The sequence below is a fragment of the Xenopus laevis genome, chromosome 7S, assembly GCF_017654675.1.
Source record: "Xenopus laevis strain J_2021 chromosome 7S, Xenopus_laevis_v10.1, whole genome shotgun sequence".
Classification (NCBI taxonomy): domain Eukaryota; kingdom Metazoa; phylum Chordata; class Amphibia; order Anura; family Pipidae; genus Xenopus; species Xenopus laevis.
In genome coordinates this window covers 45,134,808-45,153,057 of record NC_054384.1, presented here as the reverse complement: position 1 = coordinate 45,153,057, position 18,250 = coordinate 45,134,808, and the positions used below count along the sequence as shown (strand labels likewise).

Below are 18,250 nucleotides of genomic sequence, written 5' to 3'. Positions count from 1 at the left end.
TCAAAGATTTTTGGGTGGGCCCCTGGTGTCCCAGTCCAACACTGGGTGCCTATCTGCAGATGTGAATGGTTATCAGCTATTGTCAAACCAGGCAGTTTTGGCAGTTTTCGACCATTTGCTGGCAAACGTCACAATTGCACCAAATATGAATGCAGTTTATAAAAAAACGCGTTTACAAGGGAAAGCATGGTGACAGTGTTTAAGCATTTATTTCCATATCCAGCCGCTATGCATAACAAGAAACATTTTCTAATTAAGTGCGGCTGGAGACATGAACCATAAAATAAAGGTGCGTACTTTCGGCGGAGAGGCGAATCCACTAGTGGGAGGGAGTAATATGAAAAAGAAAGAAGACCATTAGACTGAGGTAGCGAGAAAGAGGACGTCACATCCCCTTGACCCTCCAATCACCTTGGGGTCCCATTTGATTGGAAGGCGGCAAAGGCTTTAATCTCTGCACTAATTCAGAGGCTTTGAAGTGAGTTTCTTTGGCAGTACTCTTCCTAGCAGTTCTACGGCGAGCACTGCTTGAGGAGTGGCTGCAGCGACCGCGCTGTATTGAAAGGATCTTGTGTGGTGTGGCCTAATGCAGATCTGGATTGTAACGTGTTTCTCGGAGGGACAAAGATTCGTTCGATCTAGATTCAGGAGCCAGTCAACGCAGGAAAAAACGCAAGGACAGGTAGTTGGATCTTAATATAGGACCCGGAATTCCTGGATAGTGTAATTGGCTGAAATGTACACGACGCCTCTACTGGATATGTACAGCCTGCACTGTAGCTGAAAGTAGCCACTGTTGAGTACGAATGTACAGTGCTCTAGCTCCAAGCAGGTATTGCTGTATTCGATTACATTGTGTTGATGATTCAGGCGGACACTCACCGAATTTCTGACGCTGCTGAGCGCAATCTAAAAGTCGGTCCGATCTCAAGGGTCACTATTTCCATACGGTCGTAACGGGCACATCTCCGTCATTTCGCATCAGTGGGCTCTCTCACCTCCCTGCTTCCAAATGTCTGCCCGGGGGACATGATCAACTCGCAACTGGGTTCTGGAAGTCGAATTAGCCACGTTATTCTTGAGAGCAGAGACAGAAGTGACGGAAGAGCTTCATTCTCTAGCAGAGCCTTTATCCACACCGTGCCTCCTAGCAATCCCCAGCGGCAGGCCAAAAGGCTCCCTATTAAGGTGCTCAAAATGCTAACAGCCAGGAGCGGACACATCCTGCACCCCGAATACCTTCAGCCTCTACCCTCCACCCCCGTTAGCCCTATTGAGGTAAGAATCTAGCAAGACTGAGTAAAACTAGGCACAACAATAATTAATGTGCAGTACAAGCTTTGTACAATTGTGTCCCCTAGAACTAGACTGTATGTCTATCTATTACCTCGCTTTTATCTACAATGTTGGTGGTTTGTAGTTTTTTTTTTTCTACTAGGCTGTGTCTTTTCTTTCCTGTTGGCTTTACCTTGTGTGCTGAGCTCAGTGTTCTTGCCACGCTGCACAGTCTGCGCCTTTTTGTCCTATAGATCGTCGGTTCTTTATTCCCATTAAATAAATTGCTAATTTTTGCCCAGTTTATTGGTAGAATAAATCTTGGCGCTTTATATTTCACGAAGCCATAATTTTTAGTCAGGTAGGAAACATTCATTTGCATTTTTAACTTGCTTTTATTGACCCGAGTGTCACTCTTTATAAAGCTAGCAAAGGCTACTAATACTGTAGAATATAGGCTACTCGGAAGGGGAATACTGGCCATGTGTTTTAGATATTTGAAAAGCAATTTCCGGGTAATATTTGCGCCCCCATTTAGGATTCCGTGGTATTTGTATAATCAAAAGCGTCGAACCTTTAGGCGCCAAATGTAATGCTTCCTATTGATATTTAGGTCTAAACGTGGGCCTAACATTTCATATGCAACCATTAATATTCATTATTTCGTTTAATTTTAGCACTGAGGAATGAATCTCCCTAGTATGTCTTATGTGACCCTTTCGCTCTTTAATCATTTGTATCTGTTTATACTTAAAACTAAAAGATACAATGTCACAGTAAATACATAAGCAGCAAAGTACTAGCAGCGTGGTTCCGACTTCTGAAGAATCGGATCCATATTTGATGAATGGCTCCTGGATATTTGTAGTGGACACCCTCAACATGGGCACAGTATAAGAACAGAAAGTAATGACATGGTATGTGACACAACCTGTACAGTCACTTTGCCGACCGGAATCATTAATATTAATGGCAGTTCCAGTGTATTTCGCAGTAGGCTGTTCAGAGTGGATATGAAAGTTAAAAGGCGCTGGTGCTATGTGTCTACTAAAAAGCCCTTTGCAACCATATTTAAGAATTACTTATCTCAGTGCCACATATTTCACAGGAGATAGGCAGCCATTATGGATGTTTAGTTGACCATATGTACAATGCTGTCGTTATGGCCTTTGGTAATAATGGGGTTTGTGTTTTGCTTTTGAATTGGCACTTTATTGGCAACTCTCTGTGACTTTTTTTCTGCTTCCCCCTCAGCTGGACGCCAAGAAGAGTCCCCTTGCACTCCTGGCGCAGACCTGCTCACAGATCGGGAAGCCAGATCCTGCACTCTCCAAGCTTTCGTCAGTTACGGGCGCCTCTGCAGGTGGCGATAAGGAGTCCAAGTCCGCGTCCCTAAAACTTAGCGACATAGGGGCAGAGGATAAATCCAGCTTTAAACCCTATTCCAAGCCCCCAGATAAGAAGGACCAGTCCGTAAATGACAAGTCCGGATTTCGTGTTCCTAGCGCCACCTGTCCACCCTTCACCCCTCGGACTGGCAGTCCTGGATCACCTCGCACCCCACCTCCCCCCTCAGAGTCGAAGGTCTCCATGGAATGCATAGACAAGAAAGAGGTGGAAAAGTGTGCCAAGAATGCTGCCCTTGACGGCAGTGCGCATGAACGGCTAAGCGCAGAGCTGTCTATTCACAGCGAGGGTTCAATAGGCTGTAAAAGCCTGTCCGCTGCACCATCACCCGTACCAGCCTCCTCTTCAAGCTCTGTACTAGGCTCCGGGCTTGTGGCACCTGTGTCACCCTACAAACCAGGTCACACTGTCTTCCCACTGCCACCTGCAAGCATGCCCTACCCGGCCACACTAGCTGGGGCTTATGCTGGGTACCCTGCACAGTTCCTGCCTCATGGGGTTTCTCTGGATCCCTCCAAGGGGGGTTCCTTGGTGGGGGCTCAGCTAAGCACTTTGGGGTGCACAAGCAAGTCTGCAGCTTCTAGCCCTCTCACTGGGGCCTCCCCTCCCTCTGTGATGACCGCTAGCCTATGCAGGGACCCTTACTGTCTTAGTTACCACTGTGCCTCCCAAATGGGCGCAGGCGCAACGTGTGCACACGACCTCAAATCTGGATACCCTTTGGTATATCCTAGTCACGCCCTCCACGGGGTACCCCCACCCTCCCTGACTGGCCACCCTTTGTATGCTTATGGTTTCATGTTGCCCAATGATACCCTACCCCATGTATGTAACTGGGTATCGGCCACAGGCCCTTGCGATAAGCGCTTTTCCTCTTCTGAGGAGCTTCTAGGTCACTTGCGGACACATACCGCTTTTTCAGGGGCCACGGACAAGTTGCTGCCGGGATACCCCAGCTCATCCTCTCTGGCAGCCGCTGCTATGGCATGTCACATGCACATACCTCCTACAGGAGCTTCCCCGAACCAACTTTCCATGCGAAGCCCACACCACCACCCCTTGGGAATCAGCAGCAGTCGCTACCATCCATACTCCAAAAGCCCTCTACCCTCAGGAGGTGCGCCAGTGCCAATGCCAGCAGCCACGGGACACTACTACTCACCCTATGCCCTGTACGGGCAAAGACTCACAACAGCCTCCGCTCTGGGATACCAGTGACTGCCACAGGTGGGCCCCTTCCTAAGGAATAATTGATTTAAATATATCCGGGTTTTCCAAGGAACGAAGAATGCGATTTTGGTTCATTTGGGGACTGGATCGTAGGACAATCTGTTTATTTCTGTTAGCTCCAAGCAGGACGGCTTATAAAGTGCATTTCTGGATAGGTAGAGTGAGGTAAAGTGAAGTCTCCAAAAAGATATATAAATAACAGGGATATACAGTGCATTTTCTGTTTATGTTAAGTCAATTTTAACAACAAATCTAGTTAGACTATCGCTTTCATCGGGATTAAACCCTAGCATTTTAAATCCAGTACTATGTTTGTTTCAAAAGCAGATAGCTTTATGTCGAAATTCAAATTTCAAGTATTTTTAATGCGAACATAATAAAAATATATAAAATGGTATTTTTTTTTGTATGTGTCTTAAAAGTAAAGGCAAGACATACAGGAGAAAATGCCATTGTTTGCCTTATTTTGAAACTTTAGATACAAGCCTCAAATATTTTCTTTACCAAATAGGGTGGCATTTTGTTTTCTGTGTTAAATTGTTTTGTTAATATTTTTCACGGGATTTAACATGCCGTTTGAATTACGGAACACAATTCTGTCCGTTTTAATGAAAAGCATTTTATTTCCGTTAAGCTTAATTCAAAAACACATCCCTGCTTATTTTCTGCTTATGTTAAATATGTGAATTAAAAATATTTATACTAATCTGTCTGCTTGTGGTTAAGAAAAAAAATGGTTTTACATTTATTTGTCTGTAACAAAAAGGGAGGGGGAGTTACTGTAGGACTCTACAGTGAACACAAAAAAACCTTCTATTTCTAAAGTTTTCCCAATTCAGATATCAAGACACTTACGGTTTTGATAAGATATTACCTACTTTGGAAGAAAAATATCAGCAGCGGGGTTGGAAACAAAACAAAAACAACTGTAATGAATAAATCCTCTCTAACTTTGTTTTATTTCCTCCTGAGGCAACTGCGGGTGACTCGGAAAACGAAGTGCCGCAGTGCCATAGCGTAGGCGATTTCTCATTCTAGCAGGTGGGAAGCCGTTTGAGATTAGTTGCCCCAAAGAAGAGGCGATTAGTCGCTGGGTGACTAAATCTCCCCCAATCTCCAGGTGTGACATTACTTATAGTTCAAGCGTGAGCAAATTCGCTGATCCACTGATCCCCTGACACAACCAGAGAATCCCAGACGGAACAAAAGAATCACTTGGGTATTTAAACATGTGAGAACAAATGTCTCTAGGAGTTGTAGGTTTTTTTCTGTAGGAAACAAAGGGGACTAGTTAAGAATTGAGTGTTCCAAAAATACTTTCCGGGTATGCAATTATATGAAATTATGTGGTCAGTGCCATTATATAGCAGGTTGTTGCGTACTCCTTTTAGTAGAAAAATATTAAAATGTTCTCTTTATTGGCATACATTTATAGATCGCATGGCGTGCTGATGTGCCCATAAGACTGTGCAGCAGAGGCTACCGATTATATAACTAGCCATACAGTTCTGAGGGACTAACTTCTATCTCTCTCTCTCTCTCTCTCTCTCTCTCTCTCTCTCTCTCTCTCTCTCTATCAATCATCTATCTATATATCTATCTATCTATCTATCTATATAATTTGTGAAAAATGTTGTTGCACTCTAGGTGTGCAACAGCATTTTTCACAAATTTTATATAATACTACTGTTAGCACCAGGGCATTATTAAAGTGTGTACAGCAGCATTACGGACTTAGATAGGTATATAGATATTTTTTTTATATCAAAATGCTGTTTATGAATTGTATGGAAAAGCTCACATGTGCGATAGTCGCTTTGCATCTATCCAGTGCCATTGCTACTTTTCATCCTCCAAGTAAAATTATTTTATGCGTATCGTGGGATAAAGCTATGCAGTGATACCGGCTGTTTACACCTTACTTGAACGATTGGGAAGGGTCGAGACCTCCATTCCCCAAACCATCGGTCTAGGTCTGATGTATCCTAAACTAAATTATTTTGCTGGTGGAAAAACTGTCATAGATTACCAAACTGACCTACGGGGGAACAATCTGAGGCCGGCTAGGGTGTAATTTGGGGAGTGTCAGTTATTATAAACCTGTAACTTTGCTACCGGAATATCATTTCAAATTTTGTAGATTTAACATTGCTTTGACTCTTTCATAAATAGCTATTTATATGGATACCTTCACCTACACCCGACATCCAGTCGACCTCTTTGTATGTGTTGCTACGGAAATGGGAACACAACATGACCACTTACCTCCCTAGTGTAGTTCTTAAATGTATCGTATATTATTAGATAAAGTGATTCACCTGTGTGTCTCTTTTACTCCAAACATACCTCCCCTTATCTTCATATTAAAATACTCTATATTTCGTGCAGTTGTTGGGGATTGGATTGAACAAATAAACATAACTTGAAATACCAGTAATCTAGAGCAAAATAAATGTAAAAACATGGTATCATTATAATTTCCATTCCCATTGACCTAGCTAATAGTATTAAAACAGCAAGAAAATACGCTCCAAATCTGTTGTCTCCTCTGTATTTAATTTCTCTTGTGTAAGCTTATTTCAGTTATGTATAAAACAATTTTGAAAAATAAACAAATGAAACATTTTTTCTTTCTAATGTGCCCTTTAGGGTGGAAGAAAACGAATGTATTTCTATAATATCTTTGTAAACTGCTTTGGATTTCATAAGAGCTTAACATAATGGTCAGAGTAAGAAATTCTCGCATAATTCCTTTTTTTTTTTTTTTTACAAACTGAATAAGATTGATCTGATTCTGTTTGAATCTTTAAACTGTCTGATGTCTATTTTTCCATCTCAGGATGATTAAAGATAAGCTGACAATTCTGTCACAAATCTTCAGTGTCAAATAAAACCCAGAATTAATACTAACAAAGCAATGAATGGACGCCTACAGAATTCTGGAGAAAAAAAAGAGAGACTTAAATGGAACACAATTATAAAGACGTTCTTTTTCGCCTCATCAAATAGTATTCTTTAATTATTCTTATTTCAGCAATTGTATTTTTTAATGCACAGCTTTGTCAAGAATATAATGCTTTTGACAGGCACCTCTAAAACTGCACTGAATTGCACCGGGTTTTAAAAAAAAATCAAAGCTATTTGCGAAAATATCTGTATTTACATATATTTGTAATTCAAAATTCGAGACCAACTGTAAGATGTTGACCTTAAGACAACATTAGAAATGATTGTGAAGCATATTTTCAGTGCTAGAAGTCCCTACTATATTACATGAAAAATGTAAATGCTATCAGTTTTCTTTCCATTTTACCCTTTAACATAAACTAGAAAGAAAAGTGGATTTTAAAAAGCCAAGATATACAGAGGGTATGATGGAATTGATCAGAATAATTTGATCGTGTCACAAAAGATTTCAACTTTTACAAGAATATCATTATGATTCATTCAAAGCTATGCATATTAGGAGCACACAAACATGTAAACATTTTGCTAATTACTTTTACATATCAGAAACATTATAAAAACACATACAGAAAGAGATTGAAGCTGATATCTAGTTTGTAATTCCATACAAATTTTATCAATCAAAAGAACAGTGGTCATTGTTTGTAATCTACAATAACAGGCACAGCTCGCTATTAAGGGCTATGTTATTACTGTGCTCATCAAACAGAGATTAAAAAGATATTTTATTATAACATTGTTTTATTTTATGACACATAATCACATTCTTTATTTTAATAAATTGCCTAACACTTTAACATATTCTTGTTGGCAGTAGATAAATACTGTTAGAAATTAGATTGCCTAAGATTTTAGGAATTCACAACAGCTGAGTTTGACATCCTAGCTTTAAAGGGGTGGTTCACTTTTAAATAAATTTTTAGTATGTTATAGAATGGCCAATTCCAAGTAACTTTTCAATTGGCTTTCATTATTTATTTATTTTAAAGTTTTTATTTATTTACTTTCTTCTTCTGACTTTTTCTAGCTTTCAAAGAGGGGTCACTGACCCCATTTAAAAACAAATGGTCTGTAATTTATTGTTATTGCTAGTTTTTATTACTTATCCTTCTATTCAGGCCCTCTCCTATTCATATTCCAGTTTCTTATTCAAATCAATGTATGATTGCTAGGTTAATTATGACCCTAACAACCAGCTTGCTGAAACTGCAGACTGGAGAGCTGCTGAATAAACATCTAAATAACTCAAAAAACACACATAATAGGAAGTGAAAACCTATTGCATATATTCTCAGAATATCACTCTCTACATCATACTAAAAATTAACTAAAAGTGAACAACCCCTTTAAATCATTTTCTTTTCATGACACCAAGTATTATTACCAGATAACTAGTGTCTGAATTTACTTTTAACTAGCCAATCTGGTATGCATGCCATTACATATTGCTACAACTTTTCTAAACCTCAAATTATCCTGCTGTAACTAGTGTTTACTTATATCTCCTAAGGTAATTAACCCATAAAACTTTGGATCATAACAGAGCTCCACTACATGTGAAGTTTCAGCAGCGGTAGCATAACTAATCTTCGACAGGCCCTGGTACAGGATGGAAACCTGGGCCTACCTGTCCGGCCATCCCCACTATGGATCTCGCACCGGAATGCTGCTGGCGTGCACACTTGAAAATCCCCCCCACACACACACCCCTGGTAGTTACGCCACTGTTCAGCAGCAAGTTTTAATATGTTCGCAGCAAAAGCACCATCTCCTAATAGTGACAAAATATTTATACTTTTTCAAACACTTTTTCCAGTTTAGTTGTTTTCAGATTGTACTTTCTATTTTCTATTTGCAATCGTTTTTCTAATACGGAGGTGTAAAGTTTTATTTTTCACATTCTAAAGCATCTCTGGGAGAGGAGAGTGTTGCCGATTCTGTAACTCTTCTAAATTGATACATTCAGTTGATACATTTGGTATCTTTGTCCCTGCAGAGCAGAATCCTTGAGTTTCATTAAGGGCAGCTGTTATAATTAATACAATAGTTGCTAATATTTAGTACCCACTAAATGTATCCAATTGTTACAGTTCAGAATGCTCCTGGATTACTGAACAGCCAGACTGAGACACCATACATTAAACTTTAAAATTAAATTTTGGAAAAATAATAAAATATAAAACATAGAAAGCAATTGAAAAAAGTCTTTAATTGTGGTGAACAATCTAAAAACAACTAAACTGAAAAAGTGCGGTGAACAACCCCTTTAATAACAGTGTTCACAAAATGGCACCTGTCTGCTTGCTTATGATTGTGTAATTCCAAAATCGAAAGAAAAAAAGATTTAAATAATAAATATAGTGTAAGTACATTTTATTTTGCTCAACTAACAAGATTTTATTTATTACATGAATTATTTCTTAGGGTGACAGGTCCCCTTTAAAATATCACTAAAAAGAAATAAGGCATTTCGTAGTGTGATTCTGAAGTTTTAAGTGCATTATACGTTAAAACATAAAACTGTTGTGAAAATACTTTCTAAAATGTCCCTGTTTTGAGGGATACATTTGGTGTACTATAGTAAAGCCTTTTACACAGGGGCAACACAGTCACAATTTATAGTTCATATGACATAGTTAACTCTTCTCTGTGATGTCAAATGAGCTGTGCTCATGAACCAAGTTTTTGCAGAAGCTGCATGCAAGTAGCTGCTTTTAGCCAGTTTAGTAAGTGCTCTATCGGGCAGTGCTCTAGCAGTGGCACTTGGTTATCAGTGTGGGAATACTGGAGGTTCAGACGAGCTGGTAGTTTGCCAGATTGGAAATAAATGCCATGGTAAGCCCTTGTTTTTCGACAGTATGATATTGCTAAGGTATATTGAGAAGTTTGACCACCACCACCACAAGAAGGAGAAGATGCCATTTGCTGCATCCCATAAGAAACATGTTTTCTCATTAAAAGGACACTGCCTAAAGCAGACATTTTGGTAACAAGTGGACCTCCACTACAAGGGTGTTTTAACCACCACTGTTTTTCCTGCTGTGTTAAGCGACAAAACTAAAACAGCTTGGATAAAGCTATTTTAAATACCAAAACATGGCAACTCCATACAAAAGTAATATTGGATACATTTCAAAATGCACACCATAGTGTTTATCAACAGTGGGCATAGTTGCACCTATTCTGTTTTGTCTCCTGTCCTAATTAAGAGTCTGTTCTTAATCCCATTATGCCAAAGTAGGTGATTGTGGCAGCCCTGAGTCCAGATCTGTTTTCCTCTCTGTCTAAAGCCCAGGATAATTCTCCAATTATGTGCATCCTGGTAAACTTTTTGTTCTGGAAAATCTTTTGTTGGAAGTTTTGTTGGAGACTCATGACTCCAAGGTAGAATGACAACCAGGCCACAGTAAAACCTGCTCCCTTCTGTCTCACTCATTGTGGTGAAGCAACTTTGAGACAGGATGTTGGTAAATATGTTGTTTGCCAACATTCCAAACCTCCCAGATCCTTACCTCAGGGTCTGCTGCAGTCACTTCCTATTCCTGGACTCATATATTCATGGATTTCATTGTGGAATTACCTCCCTCTAGAAGGAATACTGCCATTTGGGTGGTAGTGCACCATTTTAGTAAAATGTTTCATTTTATTCTCCTTCCCACCCTCCCCTATGCCAAGTCCCTTGTTGAACTCTTATTATCCAATATATTTAAGTTTCATGGGGCCCCTTTGAACATTGTTTCTGATAGAGGGGTTCAATTTGCTTCTAAGTTGTGGGTGACCTTTTGTTCTCTCATGGGGACTGGTTTATCTTTTTCATCTGCATATCACCCACAGACCAATAGCCAGACAGAGCAAATGAATCAGTCTTTGGCACAATATCTGAGGTGTTATATTTTCAGTAATGCCATTCTGGGCAGATTTTCTTCCATGGGCTTAGTTTGCTTTTAATGATGCCACTTAATCGTCCACTGGAGAACCTCAATTTTTTATTGTTTTTGGCTATAATCCTAGAGCTTTTTCATTCTAAGTCTTCTGATGCGCCTGCTGTAAACTCTTTGGTTGATCACCTAAGATTTGGAAAAGAGTTCAGAATTCTTTATCTTCTGCAGTGGCCAATAAAAAAAAAAAAAAGCATCTGATAGACATCAGAAAGAGTCATCTGAGAATCAGGTGGGTCATAGAGTCTGGCTATCCTCTAGGAACATCCCATTGAAAGTTCCTTCCACCAAGTTAGGACCTAGATTCATTGGTCCTTTTCATGTATCTGAAATGATCAATCCCAACACTGTCAGATTAGATCTGCCTCCTAAACTCAAAATTTCTAATTATTTTCATATATTTTTGTTAAAACTAGCTAGCTAGTTGTACAACAGTCTCCTCCTCCTCCTCCTCCAGTTTCTGTTGAAGGTCAACCTGAGTATTTGGTGCAATGGTTGAAGGATTCATGTCTTTCTAGGGGTAAGCAGCAGTACTTGATCCATTGGAATGGCTATGGTCCTGAGGAGAGGTCTTGGGTTCCAACCTCTGATGTTCATGCAGATCATCTCAAACGTCAGTTTCATTTTAGGTTTCCTGACAAGCCTAGGGATCCAGTGACCCTTCTAGAAGGGGGTAATGTGAGGATACATTTTGGAGCGCAGCAGGGATGCGTGCCACACTCCCGTCGGGCAATCCCACTGCTTTGTGATTCTTCATGCACTGTCCTGTCCTAGTCGAGCTCTCTGCGAACTTCCAGGTTTTGATGCGGATTTGCATCTGACAACATTGTGTTTGGCGTGAAGTTTGAATATTTAAAGGAGGCCTCGGGCAAATACTCACTGGCCAACATAAGGTCTAGTTCAAAGTTCTTTGTGTGTTTCTGATCTGTTGTTGACCCTGCCTGACCTTGTCTAGTTTGCTGCCTGTCCTGAGCGTTGCCTTGTTTTCACTATTCTCTTGGATCCTGTTCTGTGCGATATTGGTGTGTTTGACCTTGGCTGTGACCCCGACTATTCCTCTGTCTCCTGGATTCGTACTGCATTGTCTGACTTTTACCGACCAGGCCTGGCTTTCAATTACACTTCTTGTTTCACGTTCTCATACCATATGCTCAGTTTCCTTGCTCGCTCAGAACTCTCTCCTTGGGCCTCTCACATTAAGACCTGGAGGCATCCGAGTAGCCGTGGGCTTGTCCCGAAGCCAAAGGTGGCTGTTCTGTTATAGGCGGAAGGGTGAGCCGTGACTGGGTCCTGGGAGTCTGTTCTGAGTTTGGGATACTCTACGTTACATGCGCATATGCACAAAGTTTTTGAAAATGTGGTTTGTTTCTCACAATACTTTTACAGTTACAGAACATAAAATGTTGCTACTGACAGTTTAGACCAACTTTAAAAAAAAGCCAACGTTTTTAATGAAAACTTTTGTCTTTTAACTATTGTTATTTAAAATTAAATTTTTTTAACTAAATGTGCAAATGTACTGTATTACCAGGAAGTTTATTGTTCAAATAAACTTGAGATCAGTCTATTCCCAAAAATATAGAGAGAATATTTAAAGAAAAATAACTGAGGTTTTGAAAGTAACTGTTAGGCTTAGGGCACACTATATGTTTTTATCTCCACACCGTTCTTTTTCCCCAATTTGTATGGCAGGAGTGCCTTTAGAGACGTTCTCTTTAGAGACAGAGTGGAAACACTCCTCTGAGGAAGCTGATTGACAGTGAAATATGTCAAATACAAGAGTCCTCTGCACTCAACCCATTATCAATATATTTAAGACAGAGACATTTTGTGCATACTGCTACTGAAAAATGCCTTACCCTTTAAACAAAACAGGGACAAACAATTTTGTGGTCACAGCCTCATTGCACCCCCGCCTAATGGTTTTAAAAATTACTGGTGAGCACAACTTTCCCTTGTTTGTTATAGTGAAATATGTCAGACAAGAAAGTTTCTTCCCAGATCAGCTGAAGCAGGGGCATCTCACTGCCAAGCGACTAACTGTTGAGTTATCAGTTTTTAGCACAATTATAAGTGCATTACTTTTACAAATAAAAGGTTTTATACTATGGGCAATGCACCTCTCTCCTCTTAACTTTGTTATTAGATTGCAATGAAATGGAATTTTCCAGCAAGCAAGACTAATCTTTGAAAGGCACTGGGGAAATTTTTAGTCTGTGAGTAGGCACTCCTGTGGTACAAGACTGAAAAATGAGAAAAGGCATAGGACACCTAGCAGATTATATATAAACACTGTAGTATACAATGAGATTCTTCTGAACGTATCTGTCCTCTACTGTGTATATTGTGCTTGAATGGTTGCCCCCATGGCTGCACAGCAGCTTGTTTATATAAACTATGACTGTGTTTGTGAAGTATGTGTATAGAAAGACGGATCTGCACACACTCTGATTAATGCAGTCGGGGAGTATCCCCTTTTATTTAGCCACTAAACATCAACATTTTGCGGGGGAACAAATGTTGCGGGGGAACAAACGTTTCGGGGGGGAACACCCACCCTTCATCAGGATGCAATTCTTAGTGCAGTAACCCATTTAAACCCAACTTCCCACGCCTTCTTTTCCCATCATGCAACTCTCCACAGTATTTAACCCTTAAGTGAAGTACAAAAAATCTTATTATTCAAATTTTGAAAAAACAGTTTACAAAATGATCATCTTCAATTTCAAAGTGTCCAAGTGCAATAAATATTGTGTATAAATATTGTATATGAAAAAAAATTTTTGTAACAAATTCACATCCTTTGACACCTTACTATTAAATTCCATGTGTTTTAGAAATATTAAAATACCTTACTGCCATTGTAATTTTCTAGTTACCCTTAATATTCTACGTTATCATTCAGCAGTTCTTATCTGTAAAAAATAGAAACATGTGAGAAGGTTAAAAAGTTATCTCTCATAAGAAACACGTATAACTATAATTCTCGTTAAGGCCCTTTGGTGTGTGTTTTTAACTGCCAAATCCAAAAGGCCTCCCGTCTTAATATCGACCTCTTCTCACCTTTCTGCCTGTGTATTACTGCCAATATTTGCCATCTGAGTTGTGCAATTTTATGTTTTGCCTCGAAAAAATGTTTCGCCAGTAGGGCTTCCTTTTTAAATTTTTCTTTCTCGTTTTTTTCTGACCTGTAGTAACCCCTTCACCTTTTTCTTCTGGTTTATAATTTCTTATTCTACTCTTGTGTTCGTTCATCCAAATTTTGAATGCTCTAGAAGTCTGACCCATGTAACATGGGCACTTTAATAAATACACTACCCCCTCTGTATCACATGTTGCGAATTGATTCAATTTAATATCGTGGCCCAGGGTGGGGTGTTGGCATACTTCCCCTTTAATGACTCCATTGCAATGCCCACACTGAAAACATGGATAAGTACCTTTCCTATTGGATATTGGTTTCTTTAAATTTTTTCTAAAATCAGTTCTGGTAAGCCCATTAACCCATTTCCTTTTTTATAGCTGAACAGGGGTTTACTATCAAATAATTTACCAAATGTTTTATCTCTCTGTAAAAATGGCCAATGCTGTAATATAGTTTTTCTAATGAAGGCTGAATGTGGACCCAAAGTAGTTACACAAACCGTATTTTGTTTTTTGTTATTAATTTCTTTTTTCTTAGTTCCCAAAAGATCTTCCTATCAATGCCCATGACCTCATCCTTCATAGCCTGCAATTCCTTCCCTACATAACCCCTCTCTTGGAATTGCTGTACAAGCCCTTTTGCTTGACTTTCATATAATTCTTTTGAGGAGGTGATTCTTCTGGCATGTATAAATTGACTTTTAGGTAGCCCTCTGGTGACCCCTACTGGATGGAAACTATCCTTCCATAGTAGATTGTTCCTATCTGTTAATTTCTTATATAGGTCTGTGATAAATCTTCCTTCTGAAAATGTTACCTATACATCTAGATAATTAACTGTTAGGGGGCCCTTAGTCATAGTAAATTTGATGGTGTCATGTATTCCTTTTAAATAAATGAAAAAATCAGACAATGTTTCCTCACTCTCCGTCCATATCAGGAACATATCATCCACGTAGCGTTGCCACATGGCGATATGTTGCTTCTATACTGGATGTTTTAATACATGTGTGTGTTCAAATTGGTGCATGTACATATTGGCATATGCAGGCGCCATATTTGACCCCATACTTGTTCCCTGTATCTGCAGGTAAAATTCGGTATCAAAGCGGAAATAATTCCGTTTGAGAATAAGTTTCATGCACTCACATAAAAAATTAACTGTATGGGCAATTTTTCTGTGTTTGTGAAGTAAACACACAGGTGTTACAAGTGCAGGGCAATAGTACATTATATTGTCATTCCTTTAAAGGGGTTGTTCACCTTCAAACAACTAATTGTTATCCGATCACCGGAAATAACTTTTTCCTATTACTTTCTAGTTTCTATGTGTCACCATTTTTCTAATATTGAAGTGTAAAGTGTATTTTTTCACCTTCAAAATCGGCTCTGGGGAGGGGGGTCGCCGGCCCTGTAAACTGTTCTAAATTTATACATTTAGTTGATACATTTCTTATCTTTGTCCCTTCTGAGCAGAATCTCTGGGTTTCATTACAGGCAGTTGTTGGAATTGAAACAATAGTTGCTAATACCCCAGAGATGCTGGCGAAAAATGTATCAACTAAATGTTGCAAAATTGTAACAGTTTAGAGTCTGCACCTGAATTACTGAGCTGCCAGACTCAAACACCACAGACAGGAAAATTCAACTTTAAACTTAGATTTTGGAAAAACAGTAAAAAAATAAATAATGGAAAGTAATTGAAAAAAGTCTTTATTTCTGAGTAACAATCGGAAAACAACTGAACTAAAAAAGTGTTTGGAAGGTGAACCCCTTTTTGGTGTTAATGTTCCTTTTACTAGTGCTTATAACCCAATGTTCATGATCTAGTTGTCATACTTAATGTATAAGTAGCACAAGTGGTGACTGAGTGGTGATTACTACAATATATATATATTTTTTTATTATTTCCCTTATTTATTGGATAGTGAATAATGTCCTTTTGATATAATGGAGACTTGTATAGAGATCGGCCAAAGGAAGAATACTGAAAGTTTTGAGATTTCCCTATTGCATATTGTTAATTGTTTGTAAAGTTGTTAGGTACTCCTTATGAAATGGTTAGATACATGCCCACCTCTATTAAATACTGGCTGCATATTATCCGTGACAATCAGCCTTTGTAACAACTAAGTTATATGGCATGGGGCTGCCCGATAAATATGATAAAATTTGGGAGGACTGTAACTCTGCTACTTCCTAAACACAATGTCTGTAAGCGTATAGGGCAGAGACTATGGGGTAAATTTACTAAAGGGCAAATTTTAGACTCAAAAGGCCGCACCAGACTTTGCACAACTTCATCAGATGTTAATTTGCAGCACATATGCTTATTCATCAAAATGCAAAGTTAAGTCCTGGCAGATGAATGTAGTTTCACCATCGAAAATTTGTCAGTGCGATCATTTCAAAGTGATCTTTCGCTAGCGTTACTTTTTTCCTAGCAAAATATAGTTAACACGCTTATGCTTAGGTCAATTAGAATAGGGCAGGTGCCTATAGGTCATATATATGTCTTTATTGGTAATGTTGGTGAAATTACTGGAAGTGGCCACTTATTATTAAAAATGTCCAAAAAAGCAAAATAAAGAAAAGAAATCCTCTATTGTCCTTGACATGAGCCTACCCTAAAACAAATGTGGCATGACCTTCAAATGGTTCATGACCTTTTTTTTGCTTTCTTGGACATTTTTAATAATAAGTGGCCACTTCAAATAATTTCACCAACATTACTAATAAAGACATATATATGACCTATATGTACCTGCCCTATTCTAATTGACCTAAGCGTAAGCGTGTTAAAATAGTTTTGCTAGGAAAAAAGTAACGCTAGCGAAAGATCACTTTGAAATGATCGACCTGACGAATTTTCAATGGTGAAACTACATTCATCTGCCAGGACTTAACTTTGCATTTTGATGAAATTACTTGAAGTGGCCACTTAATATTAAAAATGTCCAAGAAAGCAAAATAAAGAAAAGAAATCCTCTATTGTCCTTGACATGAGCCTACCCTAAAACAAATGGGGCATGACCTTCAAATAGTTAAAAAAAAATTAAAAAAATAATATATATAGAGTTACAACTTTTAAACATAATCCCACTTTAAAATATGAAAAAAAAACAGGGATTATTATGTCACTGACAAGATTGTTGAGTATGTAGCTTCACCTTTCAGTTCACCAAGTATAACTGGCTGCTCACTGCAGAAATCTTCTTTCTAGGTGCCGCTGCACCACAGATCCGGCTGCTCCCTACACACGCGGGTAAAGCCGCGGGCTAAATTTTTCAGAGCCTTCCCGGGACTGTGGCGGAACAGTGCAGAAGATTGCAGAGCAGCACCAAACCAGACCCAACACTCTGAAATCCCCAGGGACTGCAGCATAGAGGAGGGTGAGTGCATCCCAGACCCCAGGGGCACCCTCTTTACCTGCCCTTATATAAGCTGGGATAAAATACAGCAAATCTCATGGCATAGGGTCCCCTTACACAGTGTAAATTCGGGTAACACCGTGGGGTGCCATCTGCCAGAAATTGGAGTGGACGGAGATTGGAGCTGAGCCATGGCCCAGGCCCTTGAACACCTCAACTCCTGCCTATGCAGCAACACACCGTCCTAAAGAACTACACTGTCAGGTCACATACTAGGTATAGGCAGACCCAACCACTGGAGACACAGGTACCTTGTATAAAAAGTGCAAACACACTGCTACAGTAGCGCAGCTTTGTGTTACGCAACCCTTAAAAGGCAAGCGCAGTCTGGAGTCTGGCCAATGCAATAGAGCACACAAGGGACACTTTTATATCATGTCTAGATGGTTATACCAAGGGAGTGCAGGAAAGTAAGAGGCCTAGGAATAAGTGAAAACTGCACCATAGCATCATACTATAAATAGAGGCCTTGCCACCCCCTATCTCCACAACACAAACACAATTCTAACTCTGGCTCCGTGTTACAGCTTCTCCCACTTACGACTAAATAAAAGGATCTAGAACTTGGGGACCCAAATGATCCATCACACCCCATAGCACCCCACAATAGAATACTGAAGGATTCCACCTGACACTCAAACAATCTGGTGGCAAATTCTGGATATTTAGACCTTACATATGTACAAATATCTCAACAAAACTGATCCCATGACTAAGCCAAAAACCCAACGAGATAAACAAGATAGAAGAAGAGAAACAACATCACAGAGCACAATACACCATACCAAAACAATCCGGAGATGGACACCCCACCGCAACAAACCTTAGCACAAGAAACAGCCAAAGCTGTAGTAGAAC

The 18,250-nt window shown here is 39.4% G+C and overlaps 1 protein-coding gene across 1 annotated transcript; it reads left to right on the top strand.

Annotated features, from left to right (window-relative positions):
* Positions 1-324: 324 nt before the first annotated feature.
* On the top strand, positions 325-4,618 carry LOC108703372 (zinc finger protein 503). Its single transcript, XM_018239438.2, has 2 exons — positions 325-1,278; positions 2,530-4,618. The coding sequence occupies exons 1-2, from the start codon at positions 1,030-1,032 to the stop codon at positions 3,898-3,900; spliced, it is 1,620 nt and encodes a 539-aa protein (XP_018094927.1). The 5' UTR covers positions 325-1,029; the 3' UTR covers positions 3,901-4,618.
* Positions 4,619-18,250: the final 13,632 nt, after the last annotated feature.

Bases quoted from the DNA above. Each gene is read 5' to 3' on its own strand.
- LOC108703372 (XM_018239438.2), top strand. From the start codon at position 1,030: ATGATCAACTCGCAACTGGGTTCTGGAAGTCGAATTAGCCACGTTATT. The intron at 1,279-2,529 runs GTAAGAATCTAG...CTTCCCCCTCAG, and splicing joins CCCCCGTTAGCCCTATTGAG to CTGGACGCCAAGAAGAGTCC.